General features: G+C 35.6%; 2 protein-coding genes across 5 annotated transcripts in view; both read left to right on the forward strand.

Annotated features, from left to right (window-relative positions):
* Positions 1–1063, forward strand: part of LOC143239258 (organic cation transporter protein-like) — a 42831-nt gene extending 41768 nt beyond the window's left edge. For all 4 annotated transcript variants that reach the window (XM_076480169.1, XM_076480172.1, XM_076480170.1 and 1 more), the window contains exon 12: positions 256–1063. The gene's annotated coding sequence lies outside the window, so the exon portion shown is untranslated. The remainder of the gene's footprint in view (positions 1–255) is intronic.
* Positions 1064–7472: 6409 nt separating this feature from the next.
* LOC143239259 (organic anion transporter 3-like) lies at positions 7473–14376 on the forward strand. Its single transcript, XM_076480173.1, has 3 exons — positions 7473–9777; positions 10971–11125; positions 13942–14376. The coding sequence occupies exons 1-3, from the start codon at positions 9728–9730 to the stop codon at positions 14127–14129; spliced, it is 393 nt and encodes a 130-aa protein (XP_076336288.1). The 5' UTR covers positions 7473–9727; the 3' UTR covers positions 14130–14376.
* Positions 14377–20656: the final 6280 nt, after the last annotated feature.

Here is a 20656-nt window from a genome sequence, read left to right on the forward strand (position 1 = left end):
TCTCAGTCTCGAGTGTTGTGTTAATACCTTAAGAAAATATACGAAAAAGTGTTTTTAATCGCTGTACTGTCTCATCAAACCCAGACATCTACTGTCATTCAAATCAATTTGATCGTTTGTAAAAGTAACTAAACACTTTTAATTATTCATGCCATAAAATTTTATTAAATGAGAAAAATGATAAAGTAGCATACAAGGACATGAAACGTTTCAAATGAGTAATATTTATAATATTAAATTATTTGTCATTTCCAGTAAGTATTCGTCCAGACATCCAAGAAGAGAGGAATGTGCCCCAAAAAATATATAGCTGAATGTAAAACAGTTCGAAACAGTTTGTGATGACGATAAACCCACTTCAAGTAAAGTCATCTCAGGACCACTAGTATGGACGGCCGTCTTGAGATACAGTTAGAAAACTCTCGCCCTGAAAGCGAGAGATAATAAGATTCATTAGTACCCAAAATCAGTAAAATTATAATATTAAAAATCATAACTACTTTTAACAACAATGTGTTTTAGAAGCATTTGAGAAAGTTTATATTTTATTTAATTTTTTATTATGATAACAACGTACTGACAACTTGTGTGATTTTTTAACTTTCAGAGTATTTTGATATGGCAAAAAACAAATTTATTGTTGAAGTTCTTCTAGTGTTATTTTAACCTTTAATCCTAACAGTGGAGAAATCGTTAAATTACATTTAAGTATTTGTAAATGTTTGTTTAACATAATACGAGATAATCAAGAAGGTGGATTTGCAATTTTTATCTACATAAATTGTGAGAATTAACGAATTATAAGTATTAATTTTTTATTTCTTTCATATTTTTTTAGCAAACAGCAAAATTAGTGCTTTTGTTTTAGATGAATGATTAAATGTATCAGTGTTACACAGACGTATTTAAATCCCTTTTATTTTGAATATTGCAACACTTCTTTTGTGTGGGAGAGTATTATGTTCTTTCTGATTAAACGGATGTAAACAATCAAACATTACATTTTGTAGAATTATCCAGGTTGAATGTCTGAAAGTGGTGTATCCGTATAAAATTTGTGGTACTAAATTGTAGGTCTTGTTTACACCTAAATTATCCTCAAACACAAATATTTCAATTATAACGTCACGAGTAAAGACAAACCGGATTGGGTGACTCGTAATTTGCGAATTCAGTTTCTTTTCTTAACATCTTATACTTCAATGTACTTCCCAATATGCTGCGACTTCATTAAGATAAATGTTGTTATAAGCTGCATAAAATGTATTTTTCTTTCTCTTACTGAATTATAGACGTCGTATGTCTGGTGGTTTGGGCTCGAGACTCGAAATCTGTAGGTTACGAGTTTGAATCTCCCCACTGCACATACTCGCCGCTTCAGCTGTGAATGGAGCGAGGATTAAATGCGATTCCCAATCTTCTGGCAGTCCCAGAGTTGGCAGCAGTTAATATTGGTTAGCTGCCTTCTCTTTGGTTTATCACTTCAAAATTAGAGACGACAAGCAGAAATATCCCTCGACTATCTAGCTTAACACGAAATTTACCCAGCAGACAAAATCTCCCTTAAGGCGAACGCGAGGACAGCAACACTGTTGCTCTTAACTTAAAAATAACAGTGAAAGTAAAAATAAGTAAAACGTTCACTTTCTATCGAGAACTTATTGAAACGCGATTTTTATGATTTTGCAAATACAACGCCCCTGGTGGTTCCGGTAAATTTTTGGAACTATAATACAGATGTTCTGTGCAATAAAAAGTAGAGGTAGTCCATTGTGTAGTGTATTTTTGTATGTGTATTTAAATGTTAATGCCGCAAAATTTTTGCTGAATTTTGTGCTCTCAACGCTTATTCATCGATAACTCCATATCAAAACAGTTGAAAATGATAACATATACGTTTGTTTTTTTTAATTTCGTGCAAAACTACTCGATGGCTATCTGCGCTAGCCGTCCCTAATTTAACAGTGTAAGACTAGAGGGAAGGCACCTAGTCATGACCACCCACCGCCAACTCTTGGGCTACTCTTTTACCAAGGAATAGTGGGATTGACCGCACATTATAATGCCTCAATGGCTGAAAAGGCGAGCATGTTTGGTGCGATAGTGATGCGAACCCGCGACCCTCGGATTACGAGTCGCACGCTTTAACCCACCTGGCCATGCCGGGTCCGGATAACATATAGGAGCATATAGAGTTAAAACGTGTTTTTGGTTATAGTATCGAAATTAATTTAACTCGTGTACCACTTGTATAGTACAGTAACAGAATACCTTCCCTTTCTCAAGCATACACTAACTAGTAGTGTATCTCATAAACATTAACTGGCTCTGTTTCTAATTACAACATCAAATTCGCACTTAATATTCACTTACTCATAAGGACAATTACTTTGTCTTCAATGGTAAATTTCTACTGGCCAATTTGGTGGTTGTTTGCTAACGTTATGTTACTTATATATCTTGTCTCCCATGAGGTTGGACAGGTTTTTCATGTACTACAAACTGTCTTCATGCGGGAGATGCATCTCTGATTAGACTGTTGTCTTACCGACTGTATAAAAGTGTTCCAAACCAGATTTGCACAGCAGGTATGCCTCTGACTAGATAGGTAGCTCATCGAAAACAAGCCAATTTTGTACAAAATATATTTTTGATTAAACGTGGATTACCATATACAAACACTTTTTACAAGAGGAATGTCTCAGACTAGACGCGTGTCTCATAAATACAAACCGACTTAACACAAGCGGTATGCCTACAAATAGACACGTGTCTCACCTAATGTAAATCAACTGTATACATGAAATATGTCTCTCATTAGACATATTTCTATCTCGCCAAATACAAACCGATTTTACATAGGAGACATGGCTGCAAATACACAGGTGTTTCACATAACGCAATCCATCTGTATACGGAAGGAACGTCTCTAAATAAGTATCAGACCGAGTGTAAAACGTTGGTTCACCTTACACAAACCAAATTTATACAAGTGTATGTTTCTGAGTATACAGGTGTCTTACCGAATACAAACTAACATTATACCGGAGGTATGTCTTTGGCTAGACGAGTGTTTCACCAATATATAATTCGACTTTATACAGGAAGTATGTCTCTTACTAAACAGAGGTCTCGCAAAATTCAAAAATACCATATAAATGAGATATATCTTTGCCTAGAATGGTGTCTCATCACATACAAACTGACCATACAGTACGCATGTCTCTGACTACATACGGCTCACCAAAGTCAAACAAACTGTATATAGGACAGTGTCTTTGTATATGTGTCTTTGATTACACAACTCTCCCGCTAAATATAAACTGACTTTATGCAAGACGGTTTTTTAGACAGGTGACTCACCGAATACGAAATAGTCTCCCAGTTACACAGTTGTATATCTGTGGACTTACAACGCCAGAAACAGTATTTCGATACCTGTTGTGGGCAAAGCACTGATATCCCATTGTGTAGCATTGTGCTTAATTACAAACAAACCGAGTGAGTAAACTTTTAAATCCACAATACCTACACAATGATTAAATAGTTTTAATCCTATATTTCAATCCTAAAATTTTCCTAGTTCTCTTTCTTGAAGTTGTAAACTTTGGGACGTGAACTTTGAGTTTTATTGCATGGGCTAATATTTACATTAAATTAAATGGGGTTGTTAGAGTTGAAAATATATTATCCAGTACTGATGACAGAAACATTGTGATCTGAGAGTATACACTTCGCAGAACTACCATTATTGCAGGGGCTAGTATTAAATGGGGTTGTCATCACCCCTGATGCATTCTAAAACCCAAAAATGTTTGTATTTGGAATGAGTAATTGTGAGATAATTGCTAGGTATAGAATGTCGTGTGAATTGTAGTGTTTTTTTTAGTATTATTATTAATGATTTTCGACAAAAGTGTGTATAATGTTTCCATCATAGGTTTTGGGTGGTTTTTTTTTCTGCAATTAACTTCGTCATGCTGTAAATTGAGATCTCCAAATATGACTATATGCACGTTGTAATCAATTACTGTTTGAAGCAGATTGAGGTCTGTTTCTTTCTTAGGTAATATGTAAATGATATGTATTGTTATTGAAGCATAACTGGGAGAGTGTATATGATATGGTATATATTTATTGTCTGTATTTATGTTTAGATTGAGAAAAATAACGTTAAAGTATTTCTTATAAAATCAAATAAGGTCTTGCGTACGTGTGACTTTGGTATAGCCTTAATATTACAATTAGGAAAATACCTGCTGCCAGGTATTTCATAAATCGTTGCTGTGTCTTACATTTCATTTTTCATTAAGGTTCAATATTTCATTTTTGTTATGTGTAACGCCTTGGAGTTATACGTAGAAATCTGAGCATTTTACTTCATCCTTGGTGCAGCGTGGTTGATTCTTCTATCGATGAATGGCTCCAAATTATTTGGGGTAACTCTCTGGAGGTCAAAATAGAACCCGGCGGCATGGCGTGCGTGACTGAGGAGGTCTACCAATGTGACGATGTATTTCCTGTTGAGGAAGGAGGCACTATATCAACTACAATCGAATTCTGAGAGGATCGGGGGTATAGTCAACATTTTAGCTTGAAGTAATTCTGTTGATCGGATGTCTTTGACCGCTGTTCAGGCGGTGGTCTTGGATTCAGGGAGAGTTAGCGTTTTGTAGAGGCTCCTTGGCTGTGCAAGATATCCTAAATACTTCCTGGTATTTGGAACATTCTCGGTAGCAAGTGGCGTGTGGTCCTCTGCAGTTGGCACAAGCACCTTTTGACGCTGTCGTGAACATTTTGCTACAAGGCGGTGTTATCCACAGCCGCGCCGTTTTCAAACCAGGATAAAGTTAGCACGGTATGGATAACACCGCTTTTTTGGAGTTATCCTGTTGATCGTCACCTGGAACGTGAGTATTGAGTTTGGCGTTTTGGAAGGCTGAAGGGTCCCACGACTTGGGGAGCTTGTGAAACTCGACTGGGTTGTTGTTTTTAATGAGGACCCCTACTTTCACTAGCCTTCTATAATGTTTTGTAGCAGGGTTTATATATATGTTTAAACAAAAAATGAGACGTGACCTTGACATTCACCCAGAGACAAGTAGGGAGGAACTTGAGTTGATACTAAAAAATCTCTGTGGAGCTTACTGGAAAAATATAAAATGTAGAGGTAACGTCAAAATTGTTTCTTTTGATGTTCATAGTCTGTTAACCGTTATATATATTAGTGAATACAAACAAACTGTAAGTGATGTAATGGATATAGAAACAGCCTAAGAATGAAAAATAATAATAACGACTTCCCCAGATCAGAACTAATTCAAAGATTATGCCCAAGTATATGAACTGGACCGAGGTTCTGCTGTTGGTTCCTCTCTCTCTCCTTTGCTTGCGGAAGTTTTCATGGATAAACTGTTCATTGATGAAAATAACACATAACATGTTAGATAGTTGTATAGATATGTTGATGATGTAATTTATCTCTCAGTGGTATAGATATGTTGGTGAAGTGATTTATCTCTCAGTGGTATAGATATGTTGGTGATGTGATTTATCTCTGAACAGGATCCAAACGTCAAAAGGATCAAATTCCAAAACAAACCAACAAACAATTCCTACTTTGGTTGGCAAATTTAGACTGCTTCGTTTGATTATACGGATCACGATGCCGACCAAAGTAATACGCAATTTGTATCTCTTTACTTGTGTATATTTCTTGCAGTGACGATCAATATTTTCCGTTAAATTGTTTCCCTATTTTACTAATAGGAACTGGATAACATGGTCCGATCACATAAAAAAGAAAACATTGCACTTGTAGGCTAACAGTTACGCGCGTACTAATAAATACATATGTATTTCATCTTTTAAAGCATACTGTAGTTTATTTTGTTATAATTCGTAGATACCAAAAAATCAAACTTAAAATTCTAAATGTCCCATGGTTATTGTATGTTTCTAAGTTTTGCATTTACTTACGAGGTTTTAATTTTTGTTAATAGAAAGTCAAAGGTTGCATAATATCGGACTCGAAAGGGTTAATTGTAACTTGTACACAACAACTATTATTGATAAAGTTAAGTTGAAATGTAAAAGATGAATAAAATAACATACAACATAACTCCTACACTTCAACTGTTGCTGATGAATAAATAACGTGAAATAATCTTTACACCTGTGTTCAGTTAAGGGAAGTGTTGGATAAAAAAAAACTTCAGTTAAAGGTAACATTAGTTCTACTGCTTTGTTAACAATAATGTTGGTTCGAGCCCTGCTCACGTAACAAAGGTAATGGTTTATGTTTTACATAACTTTTAAGTGGAATATTGAAACAAACCCAGCTCAATTAACACTGTTCATTTGTAATTAATCACCAAGCTACACAATGGGCTGTCTGTGTTCTGCCCACTACTGGTATGGAAACCGGTTTCTGGTAATGTAAATCTGCAGAGATTCCGCTGTGTCACTAGGGGGCCTCAATTGACAGAAGTATTTATTACAGCTTTTCTTAGTTTCCTTTACTACAGCTTCAAAAAATTGTATCAATTTAGATATTTATCCAGTGTAAAAAAGATCTTTAGTTTCTATTATTCAGGCAATTTTATTTTGAAATATTACCACTTTATTACTGAAGAATTTGAATTTATCAGAAACAGTTCCCCGAACTTTGATAAACAGTTTTGTTTTGTTTTTCTAATTCGGAGCGTAAGACGCATGTGAACGAATGAGTGTTTTAGCAATAATGCGAGAGGATTTTAAAACACGTCTCTTTGTGGTTCTAGGAAGCCTGAGAACCGACTCGCACAGTGGGTAATACTGAAGGTTTAATTGATAAATATGGACAAATATTTATCAAACATTTTATTAAAAACACTGAAATTTTATCTGAGTATATTTATTTTAACCCTTAGGTTAAAATTAGGTAATCAAACTCAGGGGCGAAGATTTTTTACATCCGATGGGGGGGGGATGATTTTTGCAACTACTTGTGTAGACTGTTCAATTTACAAATTGGTAATCTCTGATTACGTGAACCTGAAAGCTGTAAACATGCAGTCACAGAGTAATCTTGTTGCCACGATACTTGCATGTATACTTAGGCCTATTGATTGATACTTAAGAACTATCACTTAGATCGAAAAGCTTAGAAGCAAGCCTGTATTAAAGATGTACATTTCTGCTACTGAAAAAGCCTACATCTAGACCTAATTATGTAATTCGATTGGTAAGAACACGAGAATCACAAGAACAAACACACAATTTGTAGGCCTGTCATGCAATAAAACAATTCAACATACCAAACTGTAGGGGGGGGATGATTCTATTCACCATACCTTCCACCTAAAATGATGGGGGGTGGATACCCTCCATCCCCCCACGATCTACGCTCCTGAATTCAAACTTAAAGACGGGCAGTCCTAGATAGCTAGAATAAATTTACTTATCTTTCATTCAGTATACGTATTTTCATCAACCAAAGTTAAAACTACGACAAGTGTAAGATAATCATTTCGTACTAAGTGTGAGTTCAGTTAAAATAGATATTGAAAAAAGCAGAATTGTTTATTTTTACGGTAATAAATGAATAACAAGGGTGGGGTGGAGGGATATCAAAAGCTCTTAACTTATAGCGGTACCTATCCGAAAACAAAGTTTTATACATTACTTCTGTAATATTTAACCTTAAAGATATTTCACCTAACATTCACACAGTATTATGAAAAAGTGTTAGGACAAAGTCAAGAATTAGAATTCAGGCAACATTCAAAGAACAGTGGAAGATAAATACAGGTGAAATATCAATATTTTATTAATAATATTATTTAGTACAGCAGAATATCAGAAGTGTTGAGTTCAGAAAATAGTCAATATTTTGTGTTCCCTTTTGCTTTAACAAATGCAGGCGGTGTTTCAGACATTGTTGCAACATATTTAATCAAAGCGAATTTTACTACAGATGTTTAATACACTCGAATAAAGTTTCTTTGGAAATAGCTTTTGATTTGTGAAGTTTTTGTTTGATCTATCAAATCTAAGATCTGCTCAACTGAGTTGAGACTTTGGTTCTGTGGGAGCCATTGTATCATTTGAATGACTTCAGCAGCTTCTTTCTCAGCCAAGTAATGTCTGCACAGGTTAGATGAGCGTTTGTGGTCGTTATCTTCTTGATAGTAGAATTCTTTACCAATAATACGTAAACCATTAGAAATACATGACAGATCAGTATTTGATGGTACTTGCGCTGGTCCATTATTCCGTCTATTTTTCAAACATTTTCTATCGTCTCCACAGAAAACTCCTTCAAACTATCACACTGCCTCCCCCAAGTCTCATGGTAGATGATATGCTTTGAGGTAAGTATTTTTCACCTTTCTTCTGCCAGATATACAATCTATGCTTTGAACCCAATATTTCAAACGTGGACTCATCTATCTATAACACACTATTCCAATCCTCAACAGTTATGTGTTGTTTTTTTTTACCTTTTAGTAAATTTCACTCTTATAACAATATTTGGAGATCAAAGTACAGGTTTGTAATTGATACATGACCAAATATTTCATTCGCATTGAGACTTTTTGATATTGTAGGTCTGTATACCTTTCTATTATTTGATACATGGCCCTTTACCTCATGCTTGAGATCGGTGGCAGTCTTTCCTCTTTTTCCAGAGGCTGCATAAACAAAGATACTTACCATCAGTATCATCGAGTTTAAGTGTTTTGCTTCTTCCTTTCCTATCTTGAAATTTACGTGTTTTGTCCCACAATTTATGGTGTACTTGACAGAATTGGGGAGCATTTCATATCTACAGCAAGTTGTCAGAGAGGCCAACCAGTATCACGTAAAGCTTTTATGTGATCTATGTGCTCTACTGACAATTCTTTAAGCTTTTCGGGCCGTAGCACGACAACAAAAGTTCATATACAGTGTTAAACATTTTTTATTAAGGTTTATTTATGGAGTGATATTAAATTGATTTTTTTAGCATATACTGGTACCATATGCTAGCTCCTTGCTTCATAGTTAAACCACTGCATGGAATACAAAGACAGTAAATTTAATCAGCTCGTGGGACATGTACTTGGGTATTCTAAAGAATAAATATTCTCGCCCTGGATCGTTCAACTGTCAAAAGGAATCAGTGAAGCATTGCGATAATGATGAACTTTACACTCTGATGGCATGGAAGAAGTAACTTCTTAAAACAAAGAATGACAAACTCTTATCGATATAGAGTAATTTTTCATAGTACTGCATACCAACAAAATTATTATCATCCCGTGTTTCGAAGGTTATTTTTGTAAACAACTCCTTACGAAGGAAAAGTAAATAGGATTTGTGCATATGCATGATGTTTTTATATACAATAAAAATGTGCATTTTCTAGTCAATATATATTGATCACTTACTCTATACATCGCTTACCATACCATCTTATATTTGCTTTTGTGTAAATAAATACTTTGCAACTGAAAGTATAACCCAGAATATGTTCTAGACTATTGGTATAAAGTATAACTCAGAATATGTTCTAGACTATTGGTATAAAGTATAACTCAGAATATGTTCTAGACTATTGGTATAAAGTATAACTCAGAATATGTTCTAGACTATTGGTATAAAGTATAACTCAGAATAAGTTCTAGACCATTGGTATTTTACTTCACAGTGGGACCTGGTGTGTGGCAGTGGCTGGCTGCTATCAGTGAGTACTACGGTAATTATGGCAGAAGGTTTCTTCTCTTGTTTCATATGTGGTCAACTGTCCGACAGGTAAAGTAACTAACCTACTCAACTGAATCACGAATTCAATAATCAGCAACTTTTACAGAATCATTGATACTTTCTTCAGACGTCCAAAAACATGGAAGAGTTCTTTAAGATATTTATGTTTGAGGTTCATTTCTCTTCCGGTTTCTGCTTTTATTAGACATTTTAGCGAAGTTTTAATTGAAATGGCCCATGAAGAATCACAACATCGACGCAAATGCCATACTTATTCAAACACCACGTATTATATTTTAGAACCTTTAATAATAATTATCTCATTGAAAATAAAAACAACAGAGTATATCTACGAAATTAAATGCAATTCATGTAAGGACTTTTATATCGGAAAAACTAGAAGAGAAATGAATCTCAGAGTTAATAACCCTCTTAAAGGACATGTGTATAAACTTCATAGAAAACTTGTAAAAATCTCGAGGTTATCAAAAGAGAAAGAGACATCAACTGAAGAAAAACAGCTGATGCAATGCTGAAAGGTCATCAAGGCCAACCCTAAATATCTATATAGATATCTTATTCAACCATTTTCCTAAAAAATGGCTATTTTAACGCCACTTGCAAACTTGTACTCAGCATCATGAGTCTGTAACGTTCTTTGTTTCTTAATGAATCTTTTACTTCTTGACGACGCGATACTATTGGCAGGAAGGTAATTAGTAGAACAACTTCCATACTGTAAAAGCTGCTGTTATTGTATTTTGAGTTAGTCAGAACCTACTATGTAATACCAACATTTTAAATAGTAATACTAATATTGTATTGTAAATGGCACAGTTGTCCCAAGTGGAACATAGGCTGTGATATTATGTTCAATTAATGATCTCAGCAATCTTAAGAGCTCATGTAAAAAGTAATAAAAATGGTAATTAATTAAGTTATTTATAATTGAGTCATTAATTTTAAATAATTAATATATCTGGTATTGCACGAAACACGCCATTGACAATAGATTTGACGAACACAAAGTATTCCAGATTTTCGTATGCACTCTTCTTCTCGGAAAACAACCGAGAGATCGAATAATGTAGTTTAATAAATAAGGTACGCTTAATAATATTGCCCTATAACAAGTGATTCATCTAAAGAGTTTGTGCGATAAGTAAAAACAAATAATTATGTAATTTACTTTATAAAAACAAAATGTTGTCCGTGCTTACTAAATTTAGAGATATTTTCAGGTTTGGCCGCAGACCCATCACATTGATATGCATCACTCTTTTCTTGCTGTCTGGTTTAGTATGTGCCTTCTCCACGACATTTATTATGTTTGTGATCTTTAGATTTATTCTTATTTTTGGAATGTCTGGAGCATCGGCTACTACATTCGTATTACGTAAGTTTTCTAAATATTCTAATATTTTTGTTTTTTAACAGTTTATATCTAAACCTATGTTTCATGTGGGGATCACCTTATTATTTCTTGTAATACTGCGACGTGACAACGTGAATATGTTGAACGAATAGATAAGTGGTGTTTCTTAAAAATAAACTAACGAAGTCAAGTCGTAAACAACTGAGAAAAGAAAATATTTTTATTCACAAATAATAATAAATGAACAGTAATGTATTGTTATATAACAGAATACACAATAGTAAATATTTGTAGAAAACCAAAAGCAACTTGGTTATGTACTGACAGAGAACTATTAATCATGAAGCACATAGCAACTTGTTAACGTATTGATAGAGGACCAATAACAATGGAACACATAGCAGTTTATTAACAGAAAACTGGTAGGAAGGCAATGCCTCGCAACTTGATAATGTATTGAGATAAGGGCATGGCCGAGCGCGTAAGGAGTGCGACTCGTCATCCGAGGGTCTCGGGTTCGCGCCCGCGTCGCACTAAACATGCTCGCCCTTCCAGCCGTGGTGGCGTTACAATGTTACGGTCAATCCCACTATTCGTTGGTACAAGAGTAGCCCAAGAGTTGGCGGTGGGTTGTGATGACTAACTGCCTTCCATCTAGTCTTACACTGCTAAATTAGGGACAGCTAGCACAGATAACCCTCGAGTAGCTTTGTGCGAAATTCCAAAAACAAACAGATAAGGGCAACACATAACTTATTTAAAAATAAAGTGTTGTTAATACTTGTGAATAATTTGATAGTTCAGTTTAATAAAAATACAAAAGTGTTAAATGATACTTTGCGAAAACATTATTTAGGAGAAACACGAAAATTTACATAGCAGAGGAATATAAAGTAACTATATAATGTATTGATAGAAATCCATAGCAACTTGATAAGCAACGTATTTCAGCAAACTAAGCAATTATGACAAGTACGAAAAAAATAGTAAAACGTCACACATAGGTTGTAAATGCTGTTGGAAATGTGACCTTCTAGGTTAACATTTTTCTATCAATCTTGCATACAACTTCCGTTTATTTTTGTAGTAAATTATAACAGCTAGCAGTTAGTGACTGTAGGATATCACAATTTTATCTATAACTCAATTTTCTTCAATACTCCACATAGGCTGATTCAACTATTTTATATTCCAACTCGTAAGATGAAATATTTTTTCTCTACTCTTATTACAATACCATTGGTGAGTAATTAACCCATCTTACCCCATGTGTTACCACAATTGTATCTTGATATTTAAATAATTATTTCCTTTCATTAAAGTCCACAGACGGGTTCAATTACCTTAGAACACCATTCCGACAAGACAAATCATTCCCCTCATCTCTAAACTGTGAAACTTGCTTTAATTTCATCCGTTAAGGCCATCACTCGCACATCGGCTGACTTTTTCTTTAACTAGTTTTCTTTTCTTGACTGAATTTAATTTTACTTCACCATCATGGTACTTTCTGACTCCACTTTTGTATGAATCGCCCATAAAGGCTAAATTGCCCATCGCTCAGGCTAAATCTGCCCAATTATATCTGTCTCTCTCTCTCTCTTGACTTTTCTCTACTTTACTTGTAATCGCTAGTCACCTATATAGCATGCTCGCCGAGGCCTCGAACCTTTTATGAACTATGCGACTCTACAATGGAACAATACTCACTTCAGGTGATGAGAAAAATACTGAAAGTGATGTCAAACTATCACTATAGTTTGTTATGAATTTGTCGCAAAGCTAGCTGTATCAAATTTAACTGTGAGAAACTAGTTAAGGCATCTAATCACCACCCTCACCGCCAACTCTTGGACTACTCTTAAACCAATGAACAGTAGGATTGATTGTATCTCCCCCCCATGGCTGAAATGAGTAGAATGTTTGGAAAGAGGACTGGAATCCGCGACCAATAGATTATGCATCGATCACTTGGCCGTACTAGGTGCAATGTGCAATATTAACTTATTCTTAGTGCAACGGTTCAATTGCAGATACAACATACGATTCGTACAGAGTTACATAACGAAGCTTTTCGCTACGAGTGCTTTTTAGACAATCAACCTTCAACAGTCCTGTTAGGAAAACTAATCATTAAATATTACATCACTAAATGAACTAAACTTTTTACACTAAACAGTCTTGTATATCCAACAAATCTTAAGTTAATAGAAGCTGTTTGAACTGTCATAGCTGTAGAAAGATATTCTAACAAACCGCCTGAAGGTTCTTCAAGCTACAGTCGAGGTTATACTTTCAACATTTTCTCTTTCTATTCTGCTCATCGCAATGAACCTATATGTGTATAGAACTTTAATATGGTAACAAGCTGTTTTGATAAAATGGAAATAAATGCGAAGCCCAGATTATCTTTCTATTCAGTACTTGTCAGCAAGTGATAGAATGGTCATGTTGAAACATTTTCCTGACAGCGGAGAATCTAAATAATAAGATTTCGGCTTAACATAGTGGTAGTGTATATATTAGATATTTAGTGTTTCATTTGTCTTTTAGTCATCACGGTAAACCTATATTTATATAGGAAACTACTGTTGTATCCATCTGGTTCGGGAAGATTACTGGTGAAGGAAGGTTTCCGAAAATCTGAACTGAGCAATGACACTGGTGAATCGAAAAACATACTGGGCTACGTAATAATTCTGAGTATTTTGAATACCTGAGGTTCCTTCATTTCAACAAATATATCGGGTTTGATTATTTTTCTCAGTCGTTAAAGATAACTGTTTTCTATTTCATGTTATGTTTTGTATGTTTATTTTGTCCAATCCTTTACACAGTTATGGAATCAGTTGGTGCAAACTATCGTGATGTCCTGGGAATATGCTTCGAGTTTGGCTGGGCTCTTGGCTACATCATCTTGCCAGGATTAGCATGGCTTATAAGAGACTGGTCTAATTTACAATTGGCTATCACTGTTCCCGGCGTGTTGTTTTTTAGTCTTTGGTGGCAAGTAACAAGTTTTTGATTATGGTTACAGTATACTTTATTAATGTTGTGCAGCTTAAAGTATAAACGACTTTTGAAAACAAATTTTGTCTTTTGTTGTTCTTCTTCTTTTAACATAAAAATGAGGATTAATACTTGTGATTAAATCGTTAGTGAAGTAAAAAGAATACAAACACATTAAAGAAATATTTTCAAAAAATGTATTTAGAAAAAACGTGAAAATGTATATATTCAACTCGAAATGAAAATATATTGACATAATATTATTTTTGCGTGTATATATGAATTTCATCTTGACAAAGTTAAACATTTCTCATCCGGAAAATATTTCACTTTGTTGTTTTTATTTTAAATAAAGATAGAGAAGTATTAAAAGAAAACCAGAATCATATAATTAGTTTGTTATTAAAGATTAGCGAGTTTTGTTGAAATACAGAAAGAACTAGAGAAGGTACTGAAACTGAATAACAGACACGTCTCTAACCTGGAAGATGTCGTCAAGAGATTAATCAATAAGGAAGACAAGGTTAGGAGGAACCATCAATGTAAACAATGGTAGCAGTGCCAAGCATACATTAAACAGTTCTAAACTGTAACTGAGGCTCTTAGGCTAAGCACCTGAAGCTGTACTGTATTACATGAACGCACGCACACACACACGCACACGAGAGAGAACATCTAACTTCTAGTTACTTGCATACATTTATGTACCGTATGTGAAAAGAGTGTACGTTACTTCAGAAAATACCTGCGGCTAAGTAACTATGAAAGGTTTTCACACGTATGATATGTATGAGCAGCCAAAGTGTAATCGCGCAAGTCACGTTGGTGCGCTGATCATGATTGAGGAAATATTAAATCTACCTTTTGCTGCAAATAAAATTTATTATATGTGATATAGCTCAAATCTTAGGTGAAATATCTAAGAATAGGATGAGTGCTAAACTAAACCTGGATTAGCTATCTTATCGCTTCCATTCAGACTGGTAGTAATAAATACCATGAATAGTGCACATCACCCTGTAATAAACTCGAAGCTAAAAAGTAAGAACTAATCCATTTACAAACGTACTAGCACAGATAAAAAATCTAATTTTAGTATAAGAAAGAGGTGATGTAGGTATTCCAAAATTTGGAAAGATACAGTTAACAAGACTTCGTGGAAATTTAAACCTGATCGAGGTATTGTTAATTGCACTGATACAGAAATATTCAGTACCGAAATATTTATTTTCAACACCAATTATATAACCTCAAAATAGCATTTTTAACACGAATCCGAGAATGATAAACAACTTTTGTTTTTAACTTTTAATTCCAGCATTTTGAACTTAACACAAGTTTTAAAATATAAAACAATTTATATTTCACACCATCTTTATCATGTTAAACATTTTATATTTGCCTTCAGTAGTATCATGTATGCTGATTTTTAACATGAACCATGTAATTTAAATTAAAACTTTTATTTTTCATACCGACCGCATAACATCTAGCAACTTTAAATTTTAAACCATCCCTGTAATGTAAAGTAACCTTTTATATTTACCGCCAGCCACTTAATAAACCTTTTTGCATCTAATAATTTTGTTGTAATAGTCTTCTGTTTAAATTCACTTTCCTTTTCGAGGATAAAAAAACAATCGACGAAGAAGCAAGCAAACTTTTTCGATCTCCTTCTAACTTCTAACATGCGAAGCAAGACGTTGAACATCTACTTTAACTGGTAAGTGATTCTCACATACACGTGCGTATTGACCGACTACTACACCTTGTAGCAACTATCTTTTCAAAAGATACTAGCTCAACAACGTTCATTGGAAAATATTTCATTACAAACTTTAAACTTGCTTGGGAAATGGAACGATTTACAGAAGCAGTTAACCAGAAATATAACACTTTGCTGTTATTGTGTATTAAAATTGTTAATTCCTGGAGAATCGGAAATGTCATGTAAACTTCTTCAAATACAAAGACGAGTTGAGAAATGTCATTCTTCACATGACTTGTCGGGGCGTCAAAAATATATTACAATAATTTAGCATAGTGTTGTATTTAATAAAAAAAAAGACATTAAACTAGTTACAGGAATAGATCATAGTCTAAAAATTACTTTCAGATATAGAGCTACTTCTTAGCTGTCTGTTATTACCAAGGAAACTGATACATTTATCAACCTTCATATTTTGTCAAATTATTCTTTGATTTTTGTTGTGATCCACAATCTTCTATATTCCTTCTACCTTTGTTACTTGATGGCTAACTAGTTTAGTTTTGTAAATTTATCAAGTATGTAAATACACAGTAATTGTTATAGTAATACATTGTTATAATCTGAAATGCTATTTTTGCACATTTTGATTTTGAATCTAAAATTAACATAATAAAATAAATGCATGTATAAAAAGAATAGAGAGAAAGAAAACAGTTACAGTTCACGTGACTTTCATCACATCTTTCAAGCCTAATTGTTTCTGAAGCTTCTGCAGGTTTTTGGCATTTAAACCGTAACATTCTTCCGAATGTTATGGAAACCTTGAATAAACTATAGGCCTAGAGTATTCCTTGGTAATTTAGTTTTGTAAATTTATCAAGTATGTAAATACACAGTAATTGTTATAGTAATGCATTTTTATAATCTACATTTATATTAAACTAAATAAATGAGTACTTCTTTCTGGTATTAAACAAAAGTTTATATTTATTATATAAAATAGCATAAACGTGTTCGCCGTGGTGACCCGTGAAAGGCAGAAGAGGATTCTAGTGCTTGAGGGGCCCAACCCTAACACATCACTTTGGCCTTGAATTCCTGTAAACGGACGGCCTTAAGGTACCCCCTTAGGTCAATCGGCTGGTCCACTTAGGCTAGGGTCAACCAAGTACCAGTGTTGGACGTTCTCAACAGGTGTTATGGACATTGTATCTGATGCTGGTGTTTGTGTATAGTGCACACGAAACCCTGGCGTTGCTACAGTGTCCTTGTTTGGCACTGTAGTGCGTCCCCTCGTAGGGCTCCATGGTGGGTGTGGTTAGTGGGCATTCTTTTTTTATTATGGATCCTCCAAATAAAAACTTTTAGATAAAATAGTGAAACAATAGTCCATAGGTAAACGACAACGTCTTGAAGATTCTGAGCAACAATCTTCAACATCTCTAACACCTGTTAAACCTTATTTTCTTATCCTACATTCTCTTTTAGACAAACAAAATGTCTCCCTTCTTCATTCAGAAGAACTAGAGGGACTTTTTGGTTCTCCAAAGTCGGTAAAGAAGCTTCGATCTGGTGACATATTGGTGGAAACATCCACATCTCAACTCAGTGAACTCCTAATGCATTCAAAGGCAATTGGATATACCTATTAAGGTTACACGTCATGCTACTTTGAATTCATCTCGAGGAGTTCTTGTTTAGAGGGATTTGAAGAATATCCCCGAGTCAGAGATTCTCGCTGATTTCTCCACTCAAGGAGTTTCTGCAGTAAGGCGTATCTCGACTATCGAAGATGGAATTATGATGCCGACCAATATCTTCATTCTGAAATTTACATCACCACGTCCACATGCCACCATCAAGGCAGGTTATGTTAATTGCAGGGTATGGCTATACATTCCAAACCCTCTCAAATGTTTCCAGTGTCTGCGGTTCGTTCACTCAAAGACGTCATGTCGTGGTTCCTTGACGTGTGCTCGTTGCGGTAGCAAGGACCATGATGCCTGAGAGTGTGAAACAGACCCTTATTGCGTCTGTTGCCTCTCACGTACCCTACTTTTGTTCTTGCCCTAAATGGTTGGAGGAAAAAGAGGTACAGCGTTTCAAAATGATTCATAACACTACTTATTCTGAGGGTCAAAAGTTGCTATATACCACTACTTCTCAGATGTATGCTGCTGCACTTCGTTCCATTACTACAGTGGGAGTGCAGATGGATCTCTGTGCCTCCAAAAGAATCGTTCTCGAAACAAATGAAAGGTCGTTTGACCTCCATGATTGAAAAGGTTGAATCTACTTCAACATCCATTTCTGTCCCTCACATACATTCAAACAGATCCACTTCCTTTGGTTCCGGGTACAGGCATGTCCTCGGATACTTATTCTTCTCTCACCCCAAGATGCAAAACGATCATTCGTTCACGTCCTCATTCACTGGAATTCTCTTCGAACAGCAAAGACCTGCCCAATCGACCCAAAGCAGGATTCATGGAGGTCAATAGTCCTCTCTCGAATAAAGAAAATAAAGAAAACGACATAGTCGTAAACACATGGGTTCTCCACCCAATTCGCCTACATATAAATAAAAATGGCAACCTTGATACAATGGAACTGTCGAGGTTTACGTTCTAATGGTTGACATCAAAACACTGATTGCTTCCTACCATCCTGTATGTCTTTCCTTACAGGAAACATTTCTGAAACCTGCTGATACAGTCACCTTTCGGCAGTTTTCTTTGCACAGAAATGACAGGCTGTAATGGGCGAGTACATGGAGGGGTGCCACTGTTGGTTGATCATCATGTGCCCACCCTGTCTTTGTCACTCAACACACCCTTGGAGGCCGAAACCATCCGTGTTTCCTTGGGTCGTACCATCACTGTTTGTTTTTCTCTACCTGTCGCCTGGAGAGACATATGATTAATTAGACCTTGATGCTCTCATTGAACAATTGCCATCTTCCTTTTTAATCCTGGGGGACTTTAATAGACGTGATTTTCTCTAAGAAAGTGCTGATATTGATGGGATGGATCGCTCCGTAGAACATATGATCTCTTATCACAACCATTCTCTTTTCCCTACTGGTTCTTCCATATATTTTCATACACCTAGTCAGTCCTTTACTGCTATTAATCTCTCAGTTTGCTCCCCAAACTCCCATATTTCATGGATGGTTGACAATACTCTACAGAGCAGTAATAATTTTTCTATACTTTTGAGAGAAACTGGCCGTGGTCGATGCCACCCGACTCACGTTCCCCGGTGGAAGCTGGATCAAGCAAACTGGCCTTATTTAACTGCTCTCGCAGAACTTAATTCTGCCATCATCTGTAACCATCAATAGACGACTGTGTGGCAGCAGTAACTGACTGTATTATACAGACAGCCGCTCAATGTATTCCTAAAACCGCGACACATTTTTCACGATATCCTCGTCCGTGGTGGAATCCTGCCTGCCACATGGCACGGAAAGTTCAAAAATTGGCCTGCGATACTTTTATTAGGTATCCCACACTGTCGCACTGCATTGCTTTCTTATTTTTACCTTTTTACCGGACGTTTGGCGCAGATAGCCTAGCTGCTTTTTGCCATAAAACACTAAATCAATCAATCAATCAATCATGCGTGCACGTTCTCGGAGGTTAAGACGTCAAAGTCAGAAGGAATCTTTGATTAAGTTCACAACTGGCATTTACCCATTTTTATTCATTATTTTAATGGACAGGAGATTCCAAGTTCGTGTGTGTTCGACACTTTCCCATTCTTTTCTACAGGAACTTGGAACCCTTAAGGGCTGTGTTTTGAATGTCACACTTTTCGGTATAAAGATTAATGCCATACTTAACAACTCCCTCTTACTGTTGCAAACGGGCTCTATATCGGCAGCTTTTACGTCTAATGTCATTCGTCAAACATGAGGTACACTGAGTGGCAGCTACAGACTGTTCTTAATCCTTTACTGAAGTGGACCAAAGCAAACGCCTTTAACTTCTCTCTCTCTAAAACCGTTTGCATGGAATTTTGCCGCCAATGGGATATTCACCCTGATCTTGAACTCCGTATCGGTGAAGTTGTGCTATCTATGGTCCCTGAGACAAAGTTCTTGGGGCTTATCTTTGACAATAAGCTGACCTTTATGCCACACATCAAACAGCTACAGGTCAAATGTACAAGAGCACTGAACATCCTCCATGTCCTCTCTTCCACCACTTGTGGAACGGATCGATGTTCTATGCTAAAGCTATATCATGCTCTTAATTTGAAACTCGACTATTCATCACTTGTCTATGGCTCCGACAGGACCTTGCTCTTATAGATGCTGGACCTCTTTCATCATCAAGGACTTCGGCTCTGCACTGGGGCTTTCCACACTTCCCCAATTCAGAGCTTATGCATAGTCTCATGAATCTTCTTCGCACCTCCGCGTTTGCAACTGTCTTTACTATATGCTTTGAAACTTTGTTTCTTACCAAAGTATCCCATCTGAGATTGCGTTTTCCTTCCTCGGTGGGCAATACTTTTTCAGAACAGACATTCTGTCATTGCTCTTTTTGGTCTTCGCATCCAGGCGCAGTTGGATGAATTGGGTCTGTTTTTGCATCCGTAAGGATCGGAAAGAGGAAGTTGTTTTAACTAGACTACACATTGCTCATAGTTTTTCACTCATCTTTTTCATTTATCTGGGACTGATGCACCAGTGTGTTGTCTGTGTGACACTCAGGTCACAATAAGCCACAATTTACTGTCTTATCTTCGTTATGATTCTCAACAACTGCACCATTTTAAACATGTTTTATCACAATGTTTATCCATAACGTTAAACAGTGTTATTG

This window comes from Tachypleus tridentatus, chromosome 13 (genome assembly GCF_004210375.1).
Source record: "Tachypleus tridentatus isolate NWPU-2018 chromosome 13, ASM421037v1, whole genome shotgun sequence".
In the NCBI taxonomy this organism is placed as follows: domain Eukaryota; kingdom Metazoa; phylum Arthropoda; class Merostomata; order Xiphosura; family Limulidae; genus Tachypleus; species Tachypleus tridentatus.